Source organism: Sceloporus occidentalis, unplaced genomic scaffold (genome assembly GCF_023333645.1).
Source record: "Sceloporus occidentalis isolate IW3139 unplaced genomic scaffold, rSceOcc1.0.p SCAF_21, whole genome shotgun sequence".
NCBI lineage: Eukaryota > Metazoa > Chordata > Lepidosauria > Squamata > Phrynosomatidae > Sceloporus > Sceloporus occidentalis.
The window spans coordinates 1,635,765-1,662,515 of record NW_028317001.1 but is presented as its reverse complement, the minus strand read 5'-3'; the positions used below and the strand labels follow the sequence as shown (position 1 = coordinate 1,662,515).

General features: G+C 53.4%; 1 protein-coding gene across 1 annotated transcript in view; it reads left to right on the top strand.

Moving 5' to 3' along the window:
• Positions 1-26,751, top strand: part of LOC149301344 (telomerase-binding protein EST1A-like) — a 66,939-nt gene that overhangs the window by 32,896 nt on the left and 7,292 nt on the right. The window contains exons 13-15 of the mRNA XM_089483893.1: positions 9,420-9,621; positions 21,462-21,638; positions 23,552-23,698. Of these exons, the coding sequence (XP_089340019.1) occupies positions 9,420-9,621; positions 21,462-21,638; positions 23,552-23,698 (526 nt within the window). The remainder of the gene's footprint in view (positions 1-9,419; positions 9,622-21,461; positions 21,639-23,551; positions 23,699-26,751) is intronic.

The window sequence follows — 26,751 nt, the reverse complement described above, 5'->3', positions numbered from 1 at the left end:
TGAGGACTATTCATTTTCTCCTTCAGTGGTGAGAGACGGACTGTAACTGTTGGACGTTGTAACATTTGAGGATTTACATCACTAGCTGAATGGGGCTCAGTTTTTGGCAGCTCAAAGCAAGAGTACCTAACCCGTCTCCCCATGTTACACTTACAACAGCCTTGCAGAGCAGCTTAGGATGAGAAATAGTGACTGGCCCAAGGCCACCTGTGGGGCTTCATGGCTGAGCCAGGGCCTGAACCTGGCTTCTCCTAATTCAGTGCCCCCTTTCCTCCAGCTCTCAGATACTCTCTCTGTTGTTCTCGGCTCAGACTCAGAATGATTCGGAGCACCCTTGGTGCAGAGTAACCAGACATCCCCCTTTTCCAAGATGTAGCCTACATTTCAACCTTCTGTCTAGGAGAAATTCCAAAATGTCCCACATTTGAGCATGACTAAGAAGCATGTATTTACATTTGTATGAGTGTTTTTAGCTTTTATTTGGTCATGGCCCACATTTTTCTTGAATCTCCTACGTTTTGCACTGAACCTCTTTTGCAGTTCCGGGGACACTTGGTCACTCTGCCTTGGTGCTCCTGGCAAGAGAGGGCTTGGATTCCCCCAGGCAGGGGCTCCGGGCCCGGTTTTGCCCCCTCTATTCCTCTTTCCCTCAACTCTTTGACGCCCCGGAGACTGTGGCATCCTGGGACCCATAGCCAAGTGTTATCTCACATGGGTTAAGTCCTGTTTATGTTTCTTTTCATAGAGAAACCCATTGTTGCCCCATTGTTACTGGGCCAAGAGGTCTCATCCCACGGGGCCCCTCCAGCCAGCCGTCCCATCTTCCTTCCCTCCCTCTAGACCCAAAGTCTTCTTCCTGCCCCGATTTCTGTTAGTGTAACAGGGGCAAAGTGCGAGGAGAGGGAAACCTCACAAGTAATCTGGCAAGGAGGATTCTGCTTGAAAAGAACAAAACCCAAACGGGGTGTCCCCTCCTTCACCTGGAACAAGCAGGATATTTGACCCATCTCTCATCCTCTCCATATCCCCCCACCCCAGCCTGGTTTCATGCTGCCATTTTTTGTGGCTGATTCTCCACACACACACACACACACACACACACTTCATTTTGGCTGAGGAAATGGAAATCTCACACAGGAAGTACCGGGCCCCATTTTGGGGAGAGGGACGGGTCTGTTTTCTGTTTGCCAGCTCCTACTCTGGCCTGGCTGAGCGGCTGGGATGGCGGAGGCATACACTCACAGGGACCGTTGCCCATCTTTGGGCAGGCGCTCCCAACAACAACAACCACTACCACCCGGGAGGGATGCACCCATGTGAGCAGCCGCTTCCTCCTGATCCAGACCCCCCTTCCCAGCAGTGGACGTTGCTCCAGGGCTCCTTCCTCCCATCCAACCCCTTGTGTAAACCCTCAGTTTTGGCCCCCATAACCTACTCAAGGGGTGTAAGTCTGCTCGCCCTCTTCCTTTTAACCAGAGCTGAGAAATGCTCTTCTCTCTCCTTTTTTGTACTGCAGTTCTCATAATCCCCCAGCAGTGTTGTGGTCCAAACATGTTAGCTAGGGGATGGTGGGAGTTGTAGCCCACACAAAATAGGAAACGACAGTTTCCCATCTCTGCTTTCAACCTTGTTCACATTCTGTCAATGCAAACTGGGTGCACCAAGGTGTCTCTCCTTCCATTGTCCTTTTTGTGGAGGACAGGAGCTACCCCTGTGAGGCCAGTTCCATTTCACGAGTGGGGAACTGAGGCACAGTCAATCTGTGGCAGCCTGGGGCAGAGCCCCCTTCCTCTGCGATATGCCACTCGTTGCTTTCTCACTCCTGCCCCCTGACCTCCTCCCTTTCATGCTACTTTCCTTGAACTATGTGATGTTTCTCCCTGCCTCCCCTCAAACCCTGTGGCGGTAGTGGTGGCAGAGGCTCATGTGTGCCATGCCGCCCCCCCCCCCCTTGGAAGGCCCTCCAGGCTCCCCAGGATGCTCTGACAAGCATCTTCATCCTTGTGCTCCACAGGTGGGACAAACAAACTCTTGGGCAGAATGGCCGGAGGGCCTGTGGCGATGTCGACAAGGCTGGACACTGAGCCCTGGCCCCCGTTCCCAGAGCCCCCAACAGGCAGAGAGGCCTGTCTCATCCATGCATCATGCACCACCGCCTCCTGCTTCTGACCCTCTGATAGTGTGGGGTTTGGGTCTCTTCTCCTACCCTTATCCCAAAAGGGTGTGAAAAAGTTCCTTTTCACCCTCCTGAACTGCCACTCCTAGAAATGTCATTCTTTCCCTCCCCAAAAAGTAGATATTCTTCTCTCCCTACTCCCCCATAATTTAGGGGCAACAATGCCACAGAGCTGGCGCTGGCAGAGAGAGGGTGCATGCGTGCAGACCCTCCTTGTCAACGCACAGCAAGAACAGCATCCCAGAGTGCTCTGCAGAGAGCAAAAGCTCCTTCCTGCCCCCCCCTTCCTTGCCTGTTCTTCCTCTGCCCCCGCCGCCATCCCACTCCAGAGGCCCTCTGGACCCAGCTTTGCCAAGTCCCCCCATTTCCCCCATTCCACCCCCGGCGGTGGGTGGTGGGTCGGTCGGTCGATGGGTTCCCAGGGAGCCAGCGTGGCTCTGAGGCCTGGCTAAACTCAGCCCAGCTGTGGCAGTTGGTTTATTGCTTTCAGCTGGTACTTGAACCCAGGTCTCGGGCTTTGGAGCCCTTCCCAGGTTTAATCCCCGGAGCTTTCTCTGCAGCTGTATGACACTCCGCTGACCCTGAATGAGGATAGGAAAATAGAACCGGTGCCAAGCCAGAGTCTCTTTTTCATTTGGAGTCTGGCGGCCTGCCCATGACCAGGGTTACATAATGGGAAACATCGCTGGGACTCTGGAGAGCCCTCCGCGCCTCACCAGGCTGCCCAGACCCCTTTTGCAGCAGCAGCCCAGCCTGCCTTCTGATGCTATATATCTTCCTAATTGGTCCTGGGACGCATTTATCACCCGCCTGGATTTTGGAGTCCTCCGAGTGGAAACGGGGGCTGGGGGGGCTGCATTCCACTCTGCTTTCTTGCTGAACTGGGGGGGGGGGGAGAAGAGAGGAAGGATGTGGCATTGCTTGAGCACCAGGTGTGGGGGGCGCTTAGGGGGCCAGGGAGCAGCCATTTCCTAGGGCCTAGGAAGGAAGCCTGAGCTCACAGGGCAGGTAGGTTAGCCAAGTGTGAGGGGCTGTTACACTCCCCCCGTTTTTGGCTCAGGAACGCATGCCAAAGGGTGTTGTGTTGTGTTGTTTTGTTCTTCCCTGGGGTGGTGAGGAGAGGGAAGGAGAACTCATATCCCATAACCTGGCCATGGAAGAGCATTAGGAAAGGGGGCAGGATCTTCTGGGGTGGAAGCTCTGCTTTCTAGATCCATATTTCTTCAGAGGTGTGGATAGTTCTTGTGCGGAAAGTGGCCACGGAGGCAGGCCGGAGGGGTAGCGATGGGTGCAAGGGGTCATTGCCTTCCCCCTAAACATTCTGCCCACCCTCATGAAATTTCCTATCATTCTCCATTGCAGTAGCTTCGAGCAATGGGGTTTCTGCAAGAGTAGTTTCTAGCATTGCAGTAACTTTGAAATATTAGTGGAATATTTAGAAATAGAGTTTAGGCACCCTGAGAAAAGGGGTAGGCTCCTAAATCTCAAGTGTCCTGCCCCCAACAGCACCCTGAAACCTACCATTCCCAGCTATTTTCCTGCCTGCATTTTTTGGGACATCCCCCCAAAAAGCTTGGCTCTTGGAAGGTAATCTGGCTTTGCAGCCAGTTAGACTTATTTCCACTTAGACCGCCAGCTTGGGGGGGGGGGGTTCTTCTCTGCCTGGCAGGAGACTATCAGCATAGATGGGAGGAAAGGAAAGCTCTTCCTCCCTCCCCATCTCCTCTCACCTGATACTAAAAAAGATAATTAACATTGAAAGAGTGAAGATGGAACCTGGGCATCTGCCTGCAAAGCATCTTCTGTCTACCACTGAGTTGCAGTCCTTCCCCCAAAGTCCAGAGCGGGCCTTTGGGGGCAGAGACATGGCCAGGCGAGTGGGCTAACAGAAGGTAAAAGGATCAGGGCAAGGCAGTCGGGAAGCATGGGCCCTGTGGGAAGCAGGCAGTGGGAAGGTCCTCAGTTGCAATGGGGCCTTGGCTGGGGCAGTGAAACAAGACAGGGATTTGGGGAGCTGCCCTACTACCGAGTCAGGCCCTTGGGGTCTCTCTGGCCCATATTGTCATTTCTGGTTGTCAGTAGCCTTTCTTCCTCGCCAGGATTTGTTGCAGGCAGGATTGCTTCCAAGCCCAACCTGGAGACACCTGGTGTCATTCCCTCATGGGGGTCTCCCATCAGAGCGCTAACCAGACTCGGCCCAGCTTAGTTTCCAAAAATCAGAAGAGACTGGGTAAATGTTCAGGGTGGGACGCAGTGTTCGTGGCAACAGGATTGGCCCCTCATTCCCAGCAAAGTCTCGTCAGTCCAGTAGCCCCTCTCCTGGGGGCCTCAGGCAGTAAGAGAGATCCCCCAGGTACCCTTTTTTAAGGGAGGAGACAGAGATCAGACCAAGGAGGCATTCTGCTTCCAGAGGCAATGTGAAGCCCCAGATATTGTGGGGCTCTTCCAGGTAGGGGGCAATTCATCACTACCAGTGTCTCTACACTGTAGAAATAATGCAATTTGATACCACTTTTAAGTGCTGCAGCTCCATCCTATGGAGTTCTGAGATTTGTTGTTTTACAAGGTTTTTCGCCTTCTCTGACAAAGAGGGCTGGTGCCTCACAAAACTGCAAATCCACCATGGAGCCACGGCAGTTAAAGTGGTGGCAAACTGTTTTATTTCTACAGTGTAGATGCACCCTCAGTTTCTTCTCCACGGACGCAATGAGTAATTTTAGTCATTTTCTTCCCATTGCAAGAAAGTCTGTGAAAACCACACCGTTTTCAAGGGCTAGCTGCAATTTGGGAGTTAACCTGGACAAATTTCACATGTGGCTGCTTTGCATAGAAAACTTCCTGTGCAGAAAATAAACATTTTCTACACAAAAATACCATATTCTGTGCAGAAAGTATTGCGTTTTGTGCAATACTCAACATATTTTTCTGCCATTTTTCAACTATTTTTGAATATTCTTCCTGTCCCTGTCAGCTTCACATGATTTACCTGTAAAGCTCCCCCCTCTGCAAGAAGAAAGAGCAAGCGCTGTGTCTGTGTGTGTTTCTGCGTTTGGAGAGCCTTTGGGAGAAGAGGTTTCTGGGCGATGAGGGGGTTCGGAAAGGCAGATCTGCCCAGAGCAAGGGAGAGAATGAAGGAGAAAGAGGCCTGAATGGTTTACCATCTGGAACACAGCGCTGGGTTGCTTCCACCACACACTTTCCGGGTTTGTTCTGCAGCTGCAGAGCTGAGGTGTGTGTGTGTGTTTGTGTATGTGTGTGTGAGAGAGCACTTAAACAGGCTGGTATTACACAGGAAATGGCCACTGCTGTGGGCCCCTGCAGGCCTGTAACATGGGGGTCATGGTGTTTGGTATGAATCGTTGCTGCAGCCTCTGCTGGTGCTGCTGTTGCTGCAGTGGACGTAGGTGTGTGTCTGTGTGTAGGCCCCAGGCTGGCTGTGCTCAGAAGGTGAGTGGGTCCTGAGAGCTGTCCCTCCAGGCTGCACACCTACTGGGCCTACTGGCCCACCCTCACCCTGTTCCTCCAGATGTGGTTAATCTCAGCAGTGCCTCTGCCCCCCTTTCCATGCCCAGGTTAACCCCTCCAATTCAGCCCCATCCATTGCCTGGAAGGCTTTGAAATAAAATGCTGGCTGCCATAGTCAGGGCTAACTGGGCACTGTTGGGGTGGTCAGGAGTCCTGCGGTGCCCTCTGCCCCTCCTCTAATAGCCTTCACTGGTGATGGCAGGGGCAGGGGGTGTCCTTTGGGGAAATGGCTGTCTCCAGGTTCTGGACAGGTGTTCTAACAGGGTCGGTCCATCACCCCTGTCTCCCTGCCCCTTCAAGAGTCTCATCCAACTGCATTGACCTTTCTGACTTCTCCTCCTGCAGCTTGAGAGGAAAGTGACCCTTAACTCCTTGGGGTCTGGGCCCAATTCTGACACAATTGGGGACCTGAGAGAACTGAGCTGCTTTTGTCGTTGTGTTGTGCGTTCTCTTCCAAAGCACTTGGCTGTGAGGTCCCCTACTACTTTCCTCCACAGTCGGAGCCAGTAAGGTCCCCGTTCCTGTCCAGACTCCCCTCCCTGCTCTTTCCTCTGTCCCTCTACCCCAAGAGGGCTCCTGGCCTGGCCCTCTCTGCCCTCCTGTTCCCTCCATCAGCCCACCATCACCCACCCTCCTTCCTGGAGTGCGATGTGACCGTCCTCAGGCAGCCGGTGGGGCAGCTGCCAGGGGAAAACAGGATGGGGAGAGGTTCCCAAGGCCTGGCCAGGGAGTGTGTCTGTCCTGGGGACCGTGGTGGCCCAGAGCCACTCTATCGCATCCAGCCCTTATCCCTGCTGCTTGGCCCCAAGGATCAGCTCAGGGTCGTGGGGCAGGCGAGGAGGATTGGGTCTGTGCCTACTGTTGTTCCTTCCTCTGGTGTGTGGATGAGTAGCTGGAGGGGTAGAGTTGCAGTTGTTGAAAGTTCACTCTCTTTTTAACCCTTGGGGGGTGGTCTCTGTTTATTTTCAAGCTGGTAACACAGGCCAGGCGGTTCCCATTATATCACAGGGACCACCAGCTCGCCCCATCAATGTTTCTGACAGCCAGGTCCAGGTAGGGATTGAGACAGGGCTGGGGGGGGGGGTAAGTGGCAGAGGCCTCTTACAAGCCGAGGGCAAGCGGTCCAAAGGGCCCCGGGGTCCCTTCCTCTGCTCTGGGGTGCAGCCGTGCTGATGATGTGCCGGGCTTTGATTAATGGCAGCTCATTCCGCCTGGCTCCCAGGACACTCTTGAAAACAAGATGTTTTATTTCATATGGCTGCTTCTCTCTCTCTTTTTCCTCTCCCCAGTCTCCCTCCTCAAAACAATCCCATCCGCTGACTCCAGCAAATAAATGAGTGCCGATTGTCCACCTGGAGCAAATTGCCCGGGGTCGGCCGGTTACGGGGGAGAGGAGGAGGAGGAGGTGCTGGTGGTATTGGGGGCGGCTTGCCAGGAACCTTCCCTTCGTGCTTCTTCCTTGAAGTGTGTCCCGGAGAAAGGATGCCACTGCCAGGGTTCTCTCTTCTCCTCCGGTTCCTCTTCTCTTCTTCCTCCTCACGCCAAACATGCCTCTGGACGTAGTGCCTGGCTGCAGAAAACTGGCTCTCCTTCACTTTTCCCTCTTTAAAATGAGGAGTTGGGAGGATTCAGCTTTTTTTCCCAGAGCTTGGCAAAGTCTGAGCTCTTTCCAAAGGCTACTAGAGGGTACTTTCCAAAAAGCCTGCAGGGATTCTGGGAGCTGCAGTCCAAAGGACTCCTCCAAGCACTGTCTGCCCCTTCTTCTTCCCTCCCAGTGCCGTTCTTGACCATCTGTTGCTTCATCCAGGGCTTTTGAGTCCTTCATTTCAGTGCTTTCCTCCCTTCTTCATGTGCCTGGTGCCACTGTGGCTGTTGTCCCAGAATGGCACTGAGTGGCGGCCAGGCAATCACTTGCCCAGCTCCTGACTTCCTCATATAACAGCCTTGCTGACTTTGGGCCTGGTGACCTTTCTTTCCTTGCATTGCCAGTCTAGGAACTAGGGTTCAGCAGCAAAGTGGGGGCAGTTGTACAGAGACAAGGACGTACTAGTCAGGATGGTTACCAACCAACTCCAGTCTCAGACAGAGGCTCTCTGTGCCAGTTGCGACAGAGGTTGGCATTGGGTGGCATCTATGTACAGAAGACTGATGTACATACAGAGGTCTTTGCTCTGAGCCACTGCACACTTTTTGGTGTCCCTGTAATTTCAGTGGCCTTAGACTGGATTATGCACACTCCAGGGGGGGGGGGGGGGGGAAAGAAAAGAGAAATTGCAGAATACCTCTAGACTTCTGCAGGTTTGCACATTTTTATCACACTTTTGCGCAATTTATTCTGGGTGTTGCTGTTGTCTTTTTGCTTGCTTGTTCGTTCTGCAAGGGTGCGGAAACGCCGTCTCCCTCCCTACCCGCACCCAGAATACTGGGAAGAAAACTGGCTTGCTTGCTCCCATCTGCAGTGTCTCTCTCTCCCCCTTGGGCTCCTGAGATTTCCTCAGGAATGGCCTCTGGCAGGGGTGGCGGCAGGCTCCCAGGGCTTTGCGACTCTCAAAAGTGTGAAAGTGGCACTCTCTGTTCTCACTCTCAGCTCTGTGGGCCACCGAGGTGAGGCACACCCACACCCTTCCCTTCCCACTGGAGGAGCAGGCGCTCCAAGTGTGAAGCTGTGGTCAGAAACGAAACCAACAGCCATGGGGTGGGGTGGCAGGGGCCCTGCATTTGGGCCGGGGTAAGGCTGGAGGGCAGGAGGTTCGCCTCCCTGGCGCTTGGCTTCGTTTCTTTATGCCCCAGCATCCTCCTAGCAAGATTGGGGGTGGTAATGAATGAATTGTTTGTTTCAACTGTAGTCTGGATTTAAAAAGTTGAAGGAAGGACTGGGACAATGGGGCAACCTTCCTTGGCAAGCAGTTCCACTGCTTGGGAGTCACCACCCAGAAAGCCCTGTCTCCATTGTTCTCACAACTCTGAGTCTTTGAGGTCCTTTGCTTCAAAAAGGGATGGATGGATGGATGTCTGGGCGGGGGCGGGGGGGCGGGCAGAGAGATGATAGATAGATAGATAGATAGATAGATAGATAGATAGATAGATAGATAGGCAGGCCAACCCAGTGGCCATGCTGGCAACAATTAAGGCCTTTTTATTCCTCAGCAAAATAAAGAAAGGGATGGAGATGAAAAGCAAAGAAGCATTCATTCCTCTGTTCATTGGCCTTGAGGGTTAATAACTTGGTTTGAGGATTTGCTTAGGGTTGTGTACTTGTGCTCTCCAGACACACAAACATACACATTATTGCTGTGATTCTGAGGGTGGTGTATGCCAGAAAGGGCAGCCAAAGTCCAAACCAGCTGGACTCACTAGTGTTGCTAAATGGGGGGTGGGAGGGGGGCTAGAAGTCCCTGTCACTCAACACTCTGTTGCAGGTATGGGCAGGGGGCACAGTGCCAGCCCCACACCTTTCCCGGCCCTTGAGCAGAAATTGACTGAGTGGGTTTTGAGCTCCAAAAGCGCTCCTGAGATCCTGCTTGGATCTCTCTGGTTTAGACCCACATGGCTCAGCAGGAGGCACTGGTGAACTTCAGATGGAAGCCAAACGGTCCCCCAAAGGATATTTCCCATCAGTTAAGTCAAGGAGGGCCCAAGGCCCTCCTCTTGCCCTGGGATGTTTTGGAGAAAGGTATGGGGTCATTTCATTTCTGGGTTCTCTTCCCACCCCACGCAGGGTCTCCGTGGACGTGTGGGCCACGTTGGCCGACTTCTGCAACATCCTGACAGCGGTGAACCAGTCGGAGGTGCCCCTCTACAAGGACTCGGATGAGGACCTGGCCTTGCTCAGCCTGGAGGAGGACCGCCTGCTCTCTGGCTTCGTCCCGCTGCTGGTCGCCCCACAGGAGCCCTGCTACGTGGAGAAAGCCTCGGACAAGGTCAGCGTCGGGGCATGGCACCCCCTTTCTTCCTCCTCCTCTGTCTCACCCTCTCCCCTCCAGGCCCTTTCTCTCTCTCTCTCTCTCTCTTCTTGGGAAGCATTTTTGTACAAACGGAACACGATTAAGTCATTGAGAAAGGGTGTTAAGGGAAAATATCGACCTTTTAGCCGCTGACATCCAGCTCTGTGTCATGAAACCCCCTCTTGACTTCCTCTTGCTCTGTGTGTGAGAGAGAGAGAAAGAAGGGGGAGAGGGAAAGAGAGAGTTTTGCTCGCTGGCATGCTGTATATACGGTCATTTCCTCCCTTGTTTAAAGAGCGCAGCTTGCCTTGGCAGGGCTCCCCCTCTGCTCCAAATGGCTTGCATCATGCACTGAGCAGCCTCTCCCGCCCCCCAAACCACCCTGGCTGGCTTCAGGGCCCTGCGTGAGGAGGAAGTGGGCCAGATCTATCTATCTTCCTCTTCAGAACCCAAGCGATAAGAAATGGCCAGAGAGGCAACAGGTACTGCCAGCTGGAGGCTGCCGGGGGCGCCACTCGCACTCATGTCTCTGCTGCTCTGGGCAAGAGAGCAGAGACTCTTTCCCAGCCCCTTTACACACACACACACACACACACTTTGCCTACCAGATTTAAGTGCTTCACCACCGTTTCCACATTTTGTGGAAGTGGATCTTGGGTTCATTCCATGGCGGGGTGTGTGTGTGGTGGCGGCTTTGGGGTGTTTTAATTCCTATCCCGCCTTTCTCCTTGGATAGGACCCAAGGCGGCTTACATCTAGTTGAGAACAACACAAGCTTTTTAAAAAGTACTTGTGCAAAAGTTTAAAACACACACACACATTCAAAACATCATTTAAAAAAGGTAAAGGCACAGCCGCATAAGCCATAAACCCAAGCAAGGCTTGCCTGAATAAGGAGGTCTTTGCCTGCTAGCAGAAAAAGAGGGGACCAGTCGAGCCTCCCATCGCGGCCTCCTGGGAGTAGCCACTGATGCATGGTGCGTGTGTGTGTGTGTGTGTGTGTGTGTGTAGAAACTAGATGCAGGTGGAAGGGATGTGTGTCTTGTGTGTGTGTTTTGGGCCACAGCAAACAGGCCCAGAGTTGAGCAAATGTGGGCCGAATGGGCATCTGCCAGCCCTGCCTCCATACTGCAGGAGAGAACGGGTTAACGCTTTTTGCACAACCCCAGGGGTCCTTTGGAGGGGGCTGAGGGGGGGGGGCTGGTCCTGAAACTTGAGGCTTCACCCAAGCCTGACACATGTTCATTTTTTTCAGGGCTTTAAAATACCTTTTCTCAAAAAGCCAGGAGCCCCCTCCTTCCCCCAGGGTCCCTCCAAACATCCAGACTCCCCCCAACGCGCGCACGCACACTGCCTGCAGCAGAAAATCTGTTATTCTCATTTGTGGGTCCAACTGGGGAGGCTCTCCTTCCCTGTCACCCACCCACCCCTGGCAGCCGCTCTTCACCTGTGCCAGACCAGGCTTCTGCCTTTCACATGCTCCCTCCGGAGGGGGGGGGTGTTGTGTGTGTGTGTGTCAAAGTTAGATCCAGTGCAGTCACCAGACTCTTTCCAGCCCTTTGTGAACACTAAAGAGGTATTTGGGGCTCTGTGAGGCTGCAGAATTGGGGTGCACCTTCCTTTGATTTAATTAATCCCTGTTCAGTGTATTACATTTGTGCCTGAACAGGTCCTCTGTTCCCTCCGTTTCTTCTACATGGGCTTTTTTGCCTCCCTCGGCTGGCTTGAAGCGGTCAGCATTCGACTGTCATAGGGGCCACTGTTTGTGGCTCTGCCTCAGTGGCAAATGGTTTTGTGATGGCCCCAGTCATGCCTTACCTGGAGTGTGATGCCCTGCCAGGTCAGAGAAACACCTGCTTCCGCTCCCCAAACCCACTTTTGGGGGCAAATCGGATTCTTCCCGGCCTTGCAACAGACTGTGCTGCAGTTTTATTTCCTTATTATTCCCTTTATTCCTCTTGTTCCACCTGCAGTTTCCTCCTGAAAGTAACTCATCTCACCTATAAAGTAACTTTGAATCATAGAATCATAGAGTTGGATGAGACCACAAGGGCCATCCAGTCCAACCCCCTGCCATGCAGGAAATCTCAGTCAAAGCTTCCCCGACAGATGGCCATCAGTCTCTGCTTAAAGACCTCCAAGGTCCCTCTTCATACTGCTTTTGAAAGGTTGAAGGGAATGGGTCTCTCCAGCCTTTCCTTTCTTTTGCTCAGTAAGAAGAGACTTCAGTCACAGTAATTTGGCATTGCATTATGACATCTTCCAGATGCTTTGACTACAGATCCCATTCTCCCCAGCCAGCAGCCCAACATACATCCAGAGGGCACCGGTTAGGGGCTGAAGCCACATTTATGACAGAGGGAGAGGAGAAGGGGAGATAAGAGGAAAGCTGGGATAACGGATTGAACTGAGTCAAACCTTGGGCATGGGACCCCGGGAGGGGAGAGGAGGGGGTCTCCCACCTGACAGCCTCTGGGTCCCGGGGCTGTGATTTGGGGAGGGGGGCTGTTGCTGATGTGGCTGCAGAAAATCACGAGAAGCAGCAGTGCTGCTGCTGCTGCTGTCGGCCTCCTTTAATTGATGTCCGCCGGAGCCGGGGCAGGCTGCCAGCTTGGGTTGGCAGTGCGCCAAGCGTGGTGTAATTTTGGGGCCAGGTGTGAAACAATTTCTGTTCCGTCTTGTTCCCAAGCACCTACAGAAGCCTCCCTCTCCTCCCCCCCCCCCAAAAAAATCCTTCTCTCTCAAGCGTCCCCGCTGGGGGCTGCAGGAAGGAAGCAGCTGCGCAGGTAAAGCGCAATGAGGGAGGGAGGGAAGGGAGGGAGCAGCTCCAGCGGCAGAAGGGGGAGGACCAGAGGATGGAAGGGGGCACTCTCTTGCACCCAGGTGTAATGGCAGCAGAGGCAGCTACAGGACAGAGAGCACCCCAATGGACACTGAAGAGAAAGCCATAGGGCAAAAGCCGGCCAGTATTTGTGAGGAATACACCGGAATATAGCTTCCTCCAGAGGATGACACCTGGTTCCTAGGCAAGGCAGTTAGCTTTGCCAGTTCTTTCCTCTGAAATAGATCTGACAGTGCCCAGTATTCTTTATAAGTCTCCAAGGACTAGCCAGGGCTGACCCTGCTTAGCTTCCCAGATCAGATGGGATCTGTTGCCTTGAGGGCATTTTGGCCCCACTAACACAGAAATTCAATGTTAATAGAGCCCACTGGCACACCCAAGCCAACCTCTTTCCTAGTTCATCTGCCTTCTGTCCTTGCATGAAAGAAAATCCAATCCCCATGGCAGACACACAAACACCAAGCTTCTTCACAACTCTCACAGGGCTTTTCTGGACCAGTTGGATTTCTGGGGCCCTGGAGGTGTGCTGGAGAGCAAAGGTCAGTCCCCCCCTTCCCCATCATAGGACTAAACCCACAGAAAGCCCAGGTTCCTCTATTTTCTTCTGTAGTTCATCTTGTGTCCCATCAGTTCCATTTTGAGAGGGATTGTAGAGGGAAAGAAAGGCTTTTGAGGGTTCTGGGTTGCTTGCAGGGATGGGTTTGAGATATTCTAGTGCTTGTATTTGGGGAACTTTCTATGTGGCTTGGGCCCCAAAAATGCCACCAGCTTTTAAATGGGTGGCTTTGTAGAGTTGATGGAAGCTTCAGGGGCTGTGTGAGTGGTTCCAGGGGCCGTATGTGACCCACAGGCCATGCTCTACCCAACCTTCAACTAGCACATGAAGGGATGAATCACAGGTAGCACCTGGCACTGTTAATGTGCTGCTTTCCTGCTCTGCAGAGATACCCTCATTGAACTTTTGGGGCATCATCTGAAGAAAAAACCAAGGGTGGGTTTTATGAGTAGGCAAGTTTGAACAGCTGAGAGCGACTCCTTTAATCTGGGAGATGGAAGAGAAGCAGGATGGGAGGATGCCATGGTTGGCATGAATCTGACCCAAGGGGAGGTCCCCATTCCAGGAAAGGGCATGCTGGAGGCGTGTGGGGGGGAATGCCCCCCATCCCATCCCCTGGGAAGGGTCTCTTCACTTGCTGGATTCCTGTCAGCATCCCCTGCAATCCCTCTGCTGGTCTCTGGGCTAAGGAGAGTCCCCCAAATCTGCCATGAAATGAGGCTCCGGTGGCAACAGCTGCCAAGCGGCTCCTGTTTGGGCAGCAGCCAAGTTTGGCCTGTGCCAGCGTCCCAGCAAAGTCAAGCCTGCCCTGCTGCGGACAGCTGAGCGTCTCTCCCTCTGGTGTGCTTTTGCTGTCCGCCTGGAAAGTTCATTTGGGAATCCCACAGCCTTTAATGAAGTGACAGAAGAGAGGGAGAGGGGTCTGTGGGGCAGCCTGGAACAAGAGAGGGATTAGCAGTAACAACAGGAGGGAGAGGAAAGCGATCTTTGGGGCTGGGCTTCCCTGGGGACTCCAGATTTTCTTCCACATCACCATGGTTCTTCCTGGTGCCACATTGCTTTTCCCAGGGAGTGGCCGTTGCGCCAAAGCCTCTTTGCTGTCCGCAGGTGAAGTAGGGGGCCAGGCCAGGGAAGATGCCACGCTGAGGTACAGGGAGGTGGGGGTCTTCTTCTGACCTCCCCCCCAAATCAGCTGTTTGGAGCAGAGCCTAGGATGTCTGTTTGTGGGCTTAAACCTCGCACCCAGGAGCCAAGCAGCACCCAGACCCTCCCTGGGAGACTTTCCTCTTCCACGTTTTGAAAGAGAAAGGTGACTGAGCCTGTTTCAGTGTGAAAAGTAGGAAAGGGGCAAGGAGTCTAGAGGCACATTGAAGACCAGCTCCCCTCTTTTCCTTTTCTTCTTTCCATTCCACATCCAGAAGGGTTAAGATATTGGGAAGCTTGGTAGCATTACCTCTGTTGCTCAGACTCTCCTTCCTGGAGTCTGTCCTGGCCCTCTGTATCCCAGGCCTTGTTTGGCTGTACACTTTGGATTCCCAAGGAAGCCTGTGTTTCTGTAGTGAAGCCTTGCTATAAGAGAAATGCTATCTGGGTCCTCTTTGGTCTTCTCACCTTTACTGGGTAATTTCTAGTACAGATCCATCAGGCTCAACCCCAGAGGCTTGAAATGTCATGGGGTCCGTGGAAAGAGAGGATTTTACATGACCCTTGAAATCTCATATTTGCTCTGCCATAGCCCTCCAATAAAGCTCCCTGGCTCACTTTGCCCCACTTAAAGTTCAGAGAATGGTTTCTGGGGGCTGGTCTGCCACCTTCCCACCCAGAGCCCTCCCAGTCTCTCCTGGACACAAGCTCTTGCTTAGCCAACAAAGATCTCCAGGGTGGCTGCTTCCAATAAGAATAAAATATAATGCAGAACATAATACCTAATAAAACCCATTATCCCTCCCTCCAACACAACACTTAAAATATCCAGTTAACCGTGACAATGCCAAAAAATCCCCTTCATGGCTGGAGTAAGAGGAGACATGTCCAGGCAAGTGGGTGGCTTCCTAGAGGCCTGGTAGCCCCCAGCCTTCCTCTTTTCCCCTTGAAGCCATTTCACTGCCAGCGGTTGTGTTATTATGATGTGCCTTGAAAGCAGCTCTGATATGGCGACCCTGTCCTGGGGTTCTCTTAGACAGATTTCTGTGGAGGAGCCTGGCCTTTGCCTTTGACTTGCCCCAGGGGCCGGCCAGTAGGTTTCAATGGCTGCATGTGACCAGGGCAGGACCAGCCAGGCCTGTCACACACACACCCCACCAGAGGCGCTCCCCCTTCTCCCCAGCCCTTCTTTTTCTCCTTTTCCCCCTTTTCCCCCTGCAGCCAAGGCACCCAGCGGCCTCTTCCACATCGGCTCCTCCGTCTGGGGAGGCGCTGGCAGGCAGCCAGGTGTCATCACTTCAGGCCGTGCCCCGCCATAGAGCGAGGAGCAAGCAGAAAGGCAGCCGCAGATAAAGATCGGCAGCTCGGAGTGATGGCACCGTTTCAAATAAACCAGGCATGACCCAAAGCTCCTACTTCAAATGGTGGGGGGGGGACGGCATTGCTTCATCCCTTTGACAGCTCAGCTCCACGGAACGAAATTTATCTTTCCTTAATTGCCTCGGATCCTGAGAGAGAGAAAAGGGGGCTGTGGGTACAGTAATTCCGAGGAGATAATTACGCCAAATTAAAAAAACATGTCACTCCATGTTGAGGATCTGAGGGCCGAGAGAGCGAGTAGGGAGGCTTCGGCCAGAGGCACCCCTTCCCCAGGAACAACCAATTTGGACAAGGTGTGTGTCAGCTTGCATGAGTGTGCGAGGATCCAGCCAAGTGTGCAAGTGTGGCCGTGGTTGCATGGCCAAGTGGGCCCTCCAGTCCTAGAAGTATCCATGTGGCTAGTTGACCTCACTGGTAGGGTCTTTTTTATGGGCCAAAGAGTCTTGCCTCACAGGGAAGTCACTCCGATTTCATTCATCAAATAACCATTTTCCTTCCTGACACATTTTTTTTAATATTTACCATTTAGAAATGTATAGCCACTTGTGACATTTTCAACTATTCACTTTGTGTAAATTAAAGGCACAGGGAAGAGTAAAGACGGATGAAGTTGGATGCTCTTTTGTTCTAGAAAAGGGACGTATGTGCACCTTTCCCTCTGGCGGACCCTGGGGTGAATTAAGAGGGGCTTCTTCCAAAGTGAGATCAGACAGTGTCATTTCTGCAGTCCAAGGAAGGGCAGAAAATAAACCTTAAAGGTTGAGAGAATTGGACATGTTCTGCCTGGTACAGAGGACACGGAGGGGTGGCATGGTTTCCCTCTTTAAATACCTTAAGGGTTAATAGAAAGTGGAGGACCTAGGCATTGTCTCTGCTGCCTCAGAGGGGAGGACCAGGTCTCAGGGTTTGAAGTTGCAGGAGAGTAGATTTAGCGCATGAGCAGGAACCTCTTGACAGCGAGAGAGGTTCAGCAATTGTGAGGTCTCCTTCTCTGATTGTCTTCCAAAAGAAGCTGGACAGCTCCCTGCGCCTGGGAATGCTCTAGATGGAGATCTTGCATTGAACATAGGGGTGGAATCGATGGCCTCTCAGAACCCTTTCTTCCAAAGCCTTCTCTCTAAAACTCCCTCCTGGCTAATTCGGTCAGACCACAGTCTCAGGGACAATCCAGCATCCTGCAAAAGCTGGCTTTGCAAGGTGCCTACAGGCATCCCTTGCCCTCCTCCCTGAGATTCCAGCAATCCTTTTATCTGGAGGAGGTTTTTTCCTGAAGGGATAAAAAAGTCCCACTCATGAAGGAAATTTGCATTTGAAAGTCCCATCCCCAAGAGATTTTGGAGGGGGCTGTGTGCCCTTTGATGTCCTCCCCTCTCTTGGAATCACATCAAGGAGGGAAAAGGGGAGAGATGCTTCCAGCCTCCGGGTAAGGGCAAAGGAGGGAGGATATCTGCACCTGGATTCTGGGGGGAGATACCTGGGGTCACCAGGCGGGAAAGGTTGCAAAAGGGGCTGAAAGGCGCTGGGCATCAGTGAAGTTCTGTGGGTCCTCACCTCAGTGAGGACTGCCCTCTTACTTAGTCCTCTCTATGTCAGTGGAGAGGAAAATTAGGGAGCTCACTCTCTTCAAGTTTTCTCTAAGCACAGTTCCCTCTCACCACCCCAAAACCTTTTTACAAGAATTTTTCCTAGGCCTTGACGTAAGTCTGTCCCTGAATATGAAGCAGATCTTGATTTATTGGTATAGGAATGTTACTTGTGAACCCAAGTGAGAGGGAAAAATCCAGATCTACAGCCTTTCCTTATTCCCCACCCCGGTTTCTGCCACTGGCTGCTGCCTGGGCTTTTTGGCTTCTGGTAAAGTCAGAAATTGACGTTCTTCCCCACCACCACCTTCTTTCCCTCCCCTAAAAAGATTCAAGGTGGGTTTCCTGTGGAAGGAGCTGTTGGAGGCATCCATCTCTTTCAGACCCAGCGTGTGCAACACCATCTTCACCCCCGAAATATGTGAAGAATAACCCTGGGGTTTCGATGGGGGGGAGCGCAGCCGTGCCTTCCCTTCCCTCGCTTGGTCGTGCTGTGACTTGCGGCCAGTTTCGCTGAGATGCTACCTGGTAATTAATGGAGTGTCAAGAAGGGGCTGGCCTCCATCATCCTTTTCCGCACAGCTGCTCTCAGCAGAAGCAGAGCCTCTCTTGTCTGGAGGGGGATGTATGTACATCCCCCCCAATGCCTCCGTGCTCAGCCCGCCATTTTGAGAAGGCTCCTAATGCCTCTTGGCTTTCAATGCCGTGGGCATAAGGTGGAGTGGGCATGTTCCAGGGATGAGGGGCAATTCCTTCTCCTTCACAGGACCCACTGTGGGCTTCAGTTCCCTTACCAAAATCTTAAAGTTGGAAGGGGCCTCAAAGGCCATCTCATCCAACCCCCTCCACGCAGGTATCCACCATTAAAGCACTCCTGCTCATCCAACCTCTGTTTAAAAAGCTCCAAAGGTAGAGAGTCCAGCATCCCCTGAAGCAATTATTCCACTTTTGAATACTTCTTACAGTAAAACAAATTCTTCCTAATAATTAGGTGGAATCTCTTTTCTTGTGATTTGCATCCATTGGATCTTGGTCAAGTCTCTGGAGCAGCAGAAAACAAACTCATTCCACCTTCTATGTGGCATCCCTTGATTACTTCAAGATATAGCTATCATGTCACCTCTTCTTCTTCTCAAAGTTAAACTCACCCAACTGCCTAAGCATCCCTCATTGGACTTCAGTTTGCTAGACCTTTGACTGTCTCGGTCTCCCTTCTCGGGACGTGTTCTAGCTTCTCAGCATCCTTCTTGAATTGCACCCTCCAGAACTGGACACAGGTGAGGCCTGAATGGAGCAGAAGAGAATGGCACCGCTACTTCTCTCAATGGGGACACAATGCTTTTTGAGCAATTGAGGCATCCCTCCCTTTCTGACATTGGCGTAGCTGCCTTTTATTTATCTACCTGCATGCCCAACCACACTGCCCTTGGTGCCACTGTAGGGCAGAGCACTGGTCAGCTCTTACAGGGATTGGGTTTATTCATCTTAATATATTCCATCAAGCCTTTCTCCTTGGACCAGTCCCTTTTCCATCCTTGAATCTCTTTCCATTGAGCCTGTGTGATGATGTGACTGCTGTTGACAGAGATTGAGAGAGATTGAGATTACAGAGCAGGCACAGAACTGGGAAGCAGGCGATGATGGATGGTGGCAAGGGAACATTGGCACCATGTCATCCCAGTGGCCGGTATCCCTCTTTCCAGCAAAGCCCCCAGTCCAAAAAGAAAAGGGAACCAGACCCCTGCCTGGCCAAGGGAGGCTGGCAGGATGTGGGGGGAAATTTGTCTCTGCATGTGGGCAAGACAATGCCTGGAAAAACCCGCCATTGCTTTGCTGGCACTGGACCCAGCTGGAGGAGAAGCCAGGGGAATTGGCAACACCCCGAATTGCAGCTGGCCAGCTGTGGCTCATCATCCCAGCCTCCTCTCTGCCTGGTTCAGTTTGGAAAGGCTGAGCTAACTCTAGCCAGGCCCTGAGGTTTGTTTTTGGCCCGGGTGGGTTGGCGTGGAAGGCGCAGGAGGGCGATGCCTGTCCAGCTGCATTTGCTGAGATGCTCCAGGACGGCGGTGGCTGCGTGTGGTGTACAGAGTCGCAGCTCCTTGAATCAGGGCAGGACTGGCCCTTTCGGAGCCAGAGGGATCCCGTCAACCTTTCCCTGAACTCCCTGCGCAGCAACCCTCCCCATCAGCCCCCCATTCCTTGGCCACAGCCCTCCCAGCCCCTTCCACCACTGATGCGGCCTCCTTCTCCTCCACTCGCTGCAGCACTCCTTGGACGCAGCAGCCGGCCGGCCGCTCCCCTTCCACCAGTGCTGGTAATGTCTGGCCAGCGGTTCTGCCAAAAGCTAAATCATTGTCAGCAGGGAGGGGAGATTTGGGGGTCAGGAGCTTCTCTCTCCCACCCTGACCCTCTCCTCCAGAGGGGCAGCAGAGCAGGCAGGTGGTGGAGCCAAAGGGCAGGACTGTTGTTCTGACCACCACCACCACCCCTTGCCCTGTGGCCAGTCCTGGCTGTCCTTCTGCACTTGGGCTAGGGAGGCCTGGCCATGTCCAGCTTAGAGAATGCCACTCAACTGGGGCTTCTCTCCCTCAAAGGCAGCCACAGCATCTTGGCACAAAGCAAAAGCTTCTGCTCTGTTGCAAAGCCTCCAGTGGCTACTTGGGGTGGGTCTAATGACCACAGGGCCATTAAATCCTAGCAACTGTAGTTGCATTTGTAGCTTTGCTGAGCATTGGCAGAAGTGGTGCTCCAGCTTGCGCCAGACTGCAACTCCCATAAGCCCTAGCCAGCGCATGGGGTTTGTACTCCAGCCACATCTGCAAGCTTAAACCACTTCCCAAACCACCTTCTGTCAGATGTGTAGACACAACCTGGGTCACTTGTTGGTGACTCCTCCCAGGCATCCCAAGATGGGTCAGCTGCCTCTTTTTAGGAAGGTTCTTCTTTTCTTCTTTTTTTAAGATGAGAGGTTAAAATAATTTTTTTAAGAGCCAAACGTTTTAGTTCTGCGTTTCTTAAAGTTCTCTGATTTCATTACTTACTCCCCCCCCCCCAATTTCTCTCTTTTTGGTTTGGCTGCTTCCCCCCCCCCTTTTTTTTTTTTTTTTAAGTGATCATATTGATTTCACAATTGTTGATGGCTGTTTGGATCGTGGCCTTGGCAACTGCTTGCAGGCGGGGCGGGTGGCATGTGAAAACATGACCGATTGCACATGGACAGGCGCACACGCACACACACCCCAAACCCCAATAGGGAGAGCGTGCTGTACAGAAAGGAGGGAAGAAACTTCGTTCCCTCCCTCTTGTGATGCTTGTGGGCAGCAGGGAGGCCACAGAGTCCCACCCGTCTCCCCCAATTCCTGCTTGGGTTGGGATGGGAAATGTGTGCCTGGCATCTTGCACCTCTGTGCCCGCGTGTGCCCCTGGCATCCTTAGCCTGTGCTGGGACAGTCCTTTGCTGAATACAGTCTCAGGGTTGGAAAGGGGGTCCCTCAAAAGTCCAGCCCTCTATGCTCCCCCCAGATCCTTCCAGAGGTTCTTATTGCCCAAATCCCTTCCTACCGCTCCCCCTCCTCACCTTACAGGGGTCTCTCAGGCTCTCAGAGCGATGCAGTCAAAGTGAAGACCCCCTTCCCCAGTTCTCATCTCCTTGGCCCACTACTTTGGGGCCCCTATGATGTTGTGGGAGAGCCTTTCTCTTTGTAGGAAAGGACAAGGATTATTCCCCACAAACATACCCACATATCTAGAATCCTAACCTGCACATTTTTTGTTTGGGCTGTTGTTGTGCTATTGTGTTGTGTTGTATCTTCCTTTGTAAGCTGCTCTGAAGCCAATGGATGGATGAAGAGAGCAGGGTTTGGGGCTTATTTGGGCTGTGTCCACTAAAATCTGAGTTCAGGAAGTTATGACCCAGACCAGCAACCCATGCTGGATGTAGATTCTGGGATTTAGAGTCTGAGGATTTTGTGGCCTAAGTGTGTTTGGGTCCATAAGGGTTGAGTCCGCCCTCCTCCTCCTCCTGGGTTTGGTCTTGGGTGGCGGCTGCATGTGTTAGGGACTTCACTTCTTCCCTTGCCCTCCTTGGTGATGGTGCTGGACCTGAAGCCCAGCCTGCCTTTTTCCCCCAAAGAGAGTGGAGGGTCTAGTGAGCCCCCTACCCTCTTCCTCGGCCTGGGTGCTGCACCCCTTCCTCGTATGTTTTGCCCTGGCAAAAGCAGTGGGACTCGATCCCAGGTTCCTTCTGCAAAATTCCTCTTGTGGTCCTTCTACAAAGGCCCCCTCCTCTCTTTTTCTCTCCCCGGCTGTGTAGGTTATTGCGGCCGACTGCAAGAGGGTCACAGTGCTGAAGTATTTCCTGGAAGCCCTCTGTGGCCAAGAAGAGCCATTGCTGGCATTCAAGGGTGGAAAGTATGTGTCAGTGGCCCCGGTCCCAGACGCCATGGGAAAGGAAGCGTCCAGCCAAGGGGGAAAACAACTGGAAGATCAGGTACTGGGCAAGAAGGGGGGCAGTGGGGTGAGGGGCAGGAGCAATTGCTCCACACTGGGAGGCTGGCGGGCACATTTCACACACATACACACACACACCACTGCTATTTATAGCAGGCAACCAGGGGCCGGTTTGTGGAGGATGAGGAGGAGGTGAAGGGCTGCGCAGGGTCCCCAGAGTGTGCTTTGCTCCTGATGTGCCCCTTCCTGCCAGTCCCACCCAAAAACCTCCCTCTCCCTCCCTGTCTCTCTCTCTCTCTCTCTTTGGCGATGAGTTCCAGATGCGCTCTGCAAATAACGGATTTGGCGGAGGGTGGGTGGGTTCTGGGGAGGGGGCATGGCTTTAATAACGCGCAGCGCAGGCACAGCAGGAAAGAGGGAAGGAGGAGGAAGAGGGCAGAGGAGGAAAGGGGGAAAGGGGCAGCAAGGGTTCAAGCTCAGGGCCGAGGGTGGGCCAGCGGCCGAGGAAGGGGGGGCGGAGGGGTGCCGATGCCGCACAGCAGGAGCCTCCAGCTCACGTACAGGAAGAGGGAGCCGGTGGTGCTCTTGGCTTCTCTCTGCCCCCCATCCCACCCCACACACACTCTCTCTTCCTCGCCCCTTCCTTGCCCTCCCTTGCCGCTCTCACATCCTGATGTGATTAAGGAATTTCTCTGCTTGTTTTTCTGCCCCGGCTTGTTCCTGTAGCCCGGGGTTCTATGCAGGCCGCCCCTCTGTGTGTGTGTGTGCCTGGGGGGGGGGGATTCGTGTGCCTTGAGCATCCCTCCTGCCAGCCGCCCTCCAAGAAGGCATGCTTCTCCTATAGAGGATTTCTCTCACGCAGAAGGTTGGGAGGCGGGCTCCAGGCAGAGGCAGAATGGCAGCCATGGAAAGCATTTGCTCTCCAAGCCTAGCATGTTTCTTGTGACACCTCAAGCTTAGAACCTCATATCTATAATCATCTTTCTTAACTTTATTTATATCCCAGGGGGTTTTCTCCCTCCAAGAGTTAGACTCTAGGCGATCTCTCTAAAGAATAGTAAAATCTGGATTTTGAAAGATAACACAGTACAGTTGAAACTCTGCAGCACTTGCCACTTTTAATTCTAGTTTTTAATGCCTACAGAAGGCCAGCAAGGAGGAGCCTGTTCTAGCCACCTCAAGGAAGGGAGTTTCAAAGTCTTGGGGCAGCCACTGAAAAGGTCCTGCCCCATATTCCCAATGGCTGTGCCTATGATGGTGGTGGGACTGAAAGAAGTCCCCCCCCCCTTATGGAGGTTGAGCTCAGGGAGGATATATGGTCTGTCAGGTAGCCTGAACCTAAGCTGTATAGGGCTCTCTAGGTCATAATACTTTGGATTTAGGGGTAATTAGATGTGGGCTTTAGTTTGGCTTTAGAGAAACCAGGGGGTTGAGGAGGGTCCATGGCCCAGTTCTTGTGGCTTCATAGCACACCTCAGTATACCCACAGCCCAGCATGTGCTTCTGGGCCTTCATATCAGGGGCCAAGGGAAGGAAGACCCAAGTTCTGCTCCCAGCGCCTTTCTACCATCATCACCCAGGAACTGTGGGAGTTCCTGACCCCTAAAAATAAACTTTCCCCAGCTTGAGTGGGGGAAAAACCCTGTGACCAAGGAACCCTGGGAATTGGGCTACTTCTTTGAAAATTGCCACTTTAAGAGTGGGGGGTAAGGGAACCACTTTGGGTGGCTTTATTTTTAGTTGAATTCCTGGCCAATTTTCTTTTCAAACTTAAGGGTCTTGCAGGGGGTCTTTGAAACTAGAAAAATGGGGCCTGGGGGCCACATACATGCTGTAGACCACACTTTCCCAATCTTCAGCCAGCGGGTGACCGCAACAGTTCTTGCCATTCAGTTTTCCCCTTCTCTTTCTTTTCATTCCCTCTTTCCCTCTCTGCCTGGCCTGCATGGGAAGGAGGACGACATCCGAATTGAGGCCTTTGAGGACGACTCGGAGGCCGAAGGTAGTGGCGGCGAGCTGGACATCAAGGAGCTACGGGCCAAGAAACAGGCGCTGACCCGGAAGGTGGCTGAACAGCAACGCCGCCAGGACAAAATCCAGGTCAGATTTGGGGAGGGGGCTGTTTTGGAAAAAGAATATGGTGTGAACCAATAGGATTATTGGAGGGGGGCACAGGGAGGAAGAGCCTTTACAGTAGGGAAGGCCCAGACGTTGCAGAAAGTTTGGGTGGTTTTGAACTGCAATGCCCAGAATTCTGGGTCTTACAGTTCAAAAACCCCAATTTTCATTTGGATGTGGGTGGGGAATCATTTAGGCTCAGTCTTTTCTCCTTAGGATTGTGGTATGAAGATTCACAGTGCCCCACTGATCTCCCATTCACCCCAAATTCTTAGAACTCCCTCCAACCCAAAGTCTGTCTGGCCCAGCATCCTGACCCATTATCAATCCCCCAATGATCCTGTTGGCAAAAGAGGCAACCCCAAGGTTTTGAGGTTAGGAGTGGGCAATAAAGATGGCCCTTGACTGTTCTGTCCCCCCCTTCTTTTCCCTCCCACATCTCTTTGCAAGGAGAAGTGCCACGAGAGAGAGAGAGAGAGAGAGAGAGAGAGAGAGAGATGCTGTTGGATGGTCCCTTTGCCCCACCACTGTAGGGAGCATCCAGGCCCAGTTCCTGGGTTCCATTTCCATCTGCCCCAGCTTGCGCTGCCTTCTCTTCCCCAAACAAAACAGCCCCCTTGGAAGCATCTCTGTTGCCAGACCCTTCCGGACAGGCCCCAGGGTTTGGGCTTCAGTTTGCTTCTCGCCCCTGCCGGCCGGCCAACTCCCTGCATCCAAAGGAAATTCCCCCTCCTTCCTCCTCCCCCCCCCCCATAGCCACCACTGCCCGCTCCCTCCCTGCCTCCCTCCCCAAATGCCCAGGGCCCTCCTCACTTCCATAACTCTTCATTTCCCAGCCTTGAACACGAGCCAAACACATCTGTCTAGCCAGATGCGTGAACTCTGGAGTCTGTGCCGAGGTGGTTGTAAAACAGGGCCGCTGAAGGCCCTACTGGGAGAGAGAGAGAGGGAAGGGGGAAAGGAGGGAAGGGGGAGCGCACACATGCGTACCCGCTGGCGGTTGGCGGCGGGCCCAGATCCACCGCACTCGCACTCTCCTTTCTCTCTCGCTCTCTTTCCTTCCCGAGCCCACCGTTCTTGGTCTGCTGCACAGAGCTGCTCTGCTTACCAGCAGAAGGACGGAAGGACCAGAACAGAGGGACCAGACCGCTTTGGGTGTCTGTGTCAGAAAGAGGGGACTTGGGACACGCTTGCCAGGTGACTGGCAGGGCCATCCTTGGAGGTCCAAGGACCTGAGGGCCCGCCATCTTCCATGGCTTCAGCCTCCCAGTTGCTCATCAGACTGTCACGGAGGCTCCTGGTGCCACTAGAAAGTGCAGATGCTTGGGTCTCGTTCTCACAAGGCAGCGAGCGACCAAGGCCCTGATCACCAAAGTTTCCCAGGGAGGCACAGGAAGGAGTGGATCTGTGGCCACAACTGCCTCCAGTTGTCTTAGCCTTGGAGAAAGAAACAGCCACGGTTGCAGATCTGCCCCAAGGCTCAGCCACCTGTCAGGAGCCTTTCTTTCAAGGTGGGAGCTTCTTTGGCATCTTCCCAACTGCCTCCGCATACCACTCCCAACTCCCAGCGTGTCTCCCTTTCCTTTCTTAGATTACATCAGCTTTCGAGGCATATTGCAGCTTGGCTCGCTGACTTTCCGCAGGCAGCCCCCTTTGCCTTGAAGCACAGGTATCCCAGCCTCTGCTTGGGAAGGCAGGCCCCTGTAGCAACATACTTGCAGTGTGGGAAATGGCCAGGGCAGATGGTCTTGAAGGATCCCCCCTCCATCTTGTCCCTGTACCACTGTAGTGTCCCTGTGTGGGCAAAGGCAGTGCGATGCCACTGAGTCCAGAGGAGTCTTTTGGCGAAAGAACTGCAGAGCTACAGAAAGCTCCTTTTCTCTGGAAATTTGAGGGTTTTGCAGGTCTGCTCGGGGCCCCGAATAATGCCCTCCATGTCTTGCGGTCCTCATGGCTGCCGCCACCCCCCCCCCCAAATGTCCTTTGTGCTGGAGGAGGGAGAGCGAGGCAGCATTTCCTGAGCAGCTGAGACGCATTCCCCACCTGAAGCATAACAAGCCTCTTCCTCCGGACGAAGGGCGGCCTCCCATTCTTATTTTCTCAATCTGGGCATGGATAGGACCAGGGGCAGCTGGGTCCCTGGGGAGGTGTAGACTGACCTGCCCAAAATAGCTCCCACACTTTAGTGCCCCCCACCCAGCCCACCGCCAGACGCAGCCACCCCCCTGCAAGGACGTAGATGAGGTGGGAGCCGAGCAGACGGCTAATTTTAGCTCCAGGCCCTTTCCACCAGGAAACAATTGTCCGGCACGCATGCACAGCTGCACACCTGCCTGCGACAGAAGGGCAACCCCCGCCCCGAGCGGCTCCACGATGGCGGCGGTGGCAGTGGGAGAGTGTGCTGGCGGGCACGTCGGATTGTGCCGCCTGCCAGCCCTCTTCCCAACAGATTTCCTGGGAAGACCCTCCAATCCCCAAAGAGGCTGCAATGGAAAGGCATTGGCGGTGGCGGCGGTGGTTCCTGGATCCCTCCTTTCTCTTTCTCCTGCTGTGCTGTAGGGCATCAGAGACTGGCTAGCAAATGTGCCTTCAACATTTGCTTAGAGGCTGCACTACTGAAGGATGCCTCCAAGTGTCCCTCTGCACATGCATGAAGGTTGTGCTTGCAGTGCTGCCCTCGACATTTGTCTAGAGCCTGTGCTGCTGAAGGGGTCCTCTGAGTGCCATTCTGCACATGCTTGGGGGTGCTCTGGATGACTTCCACCACCACCTGCCTCCTTTCCTTAAGCTGTTCTCACCCTCCCTGGTGCAAAACCCTTCCTTCTTTCCTTCTTTGCCTGCCTTTCCCTCCATCGCTCTCTCCTTTCTCCTCGTCATGTTGGCCAGCAGCTGCCAAATGCAAACAAACCTCCCCTCGGTCTCTGGACCCTGCTGGGCAATTCCTCTCCAGCTCCTTGAAGAGCCTGTCCTCCTGGTCAGCCGGTCAGCCGGCCAAGGCGTGGGCCGAGGGGGGAGGACTTGGCATGGTCCCCGCC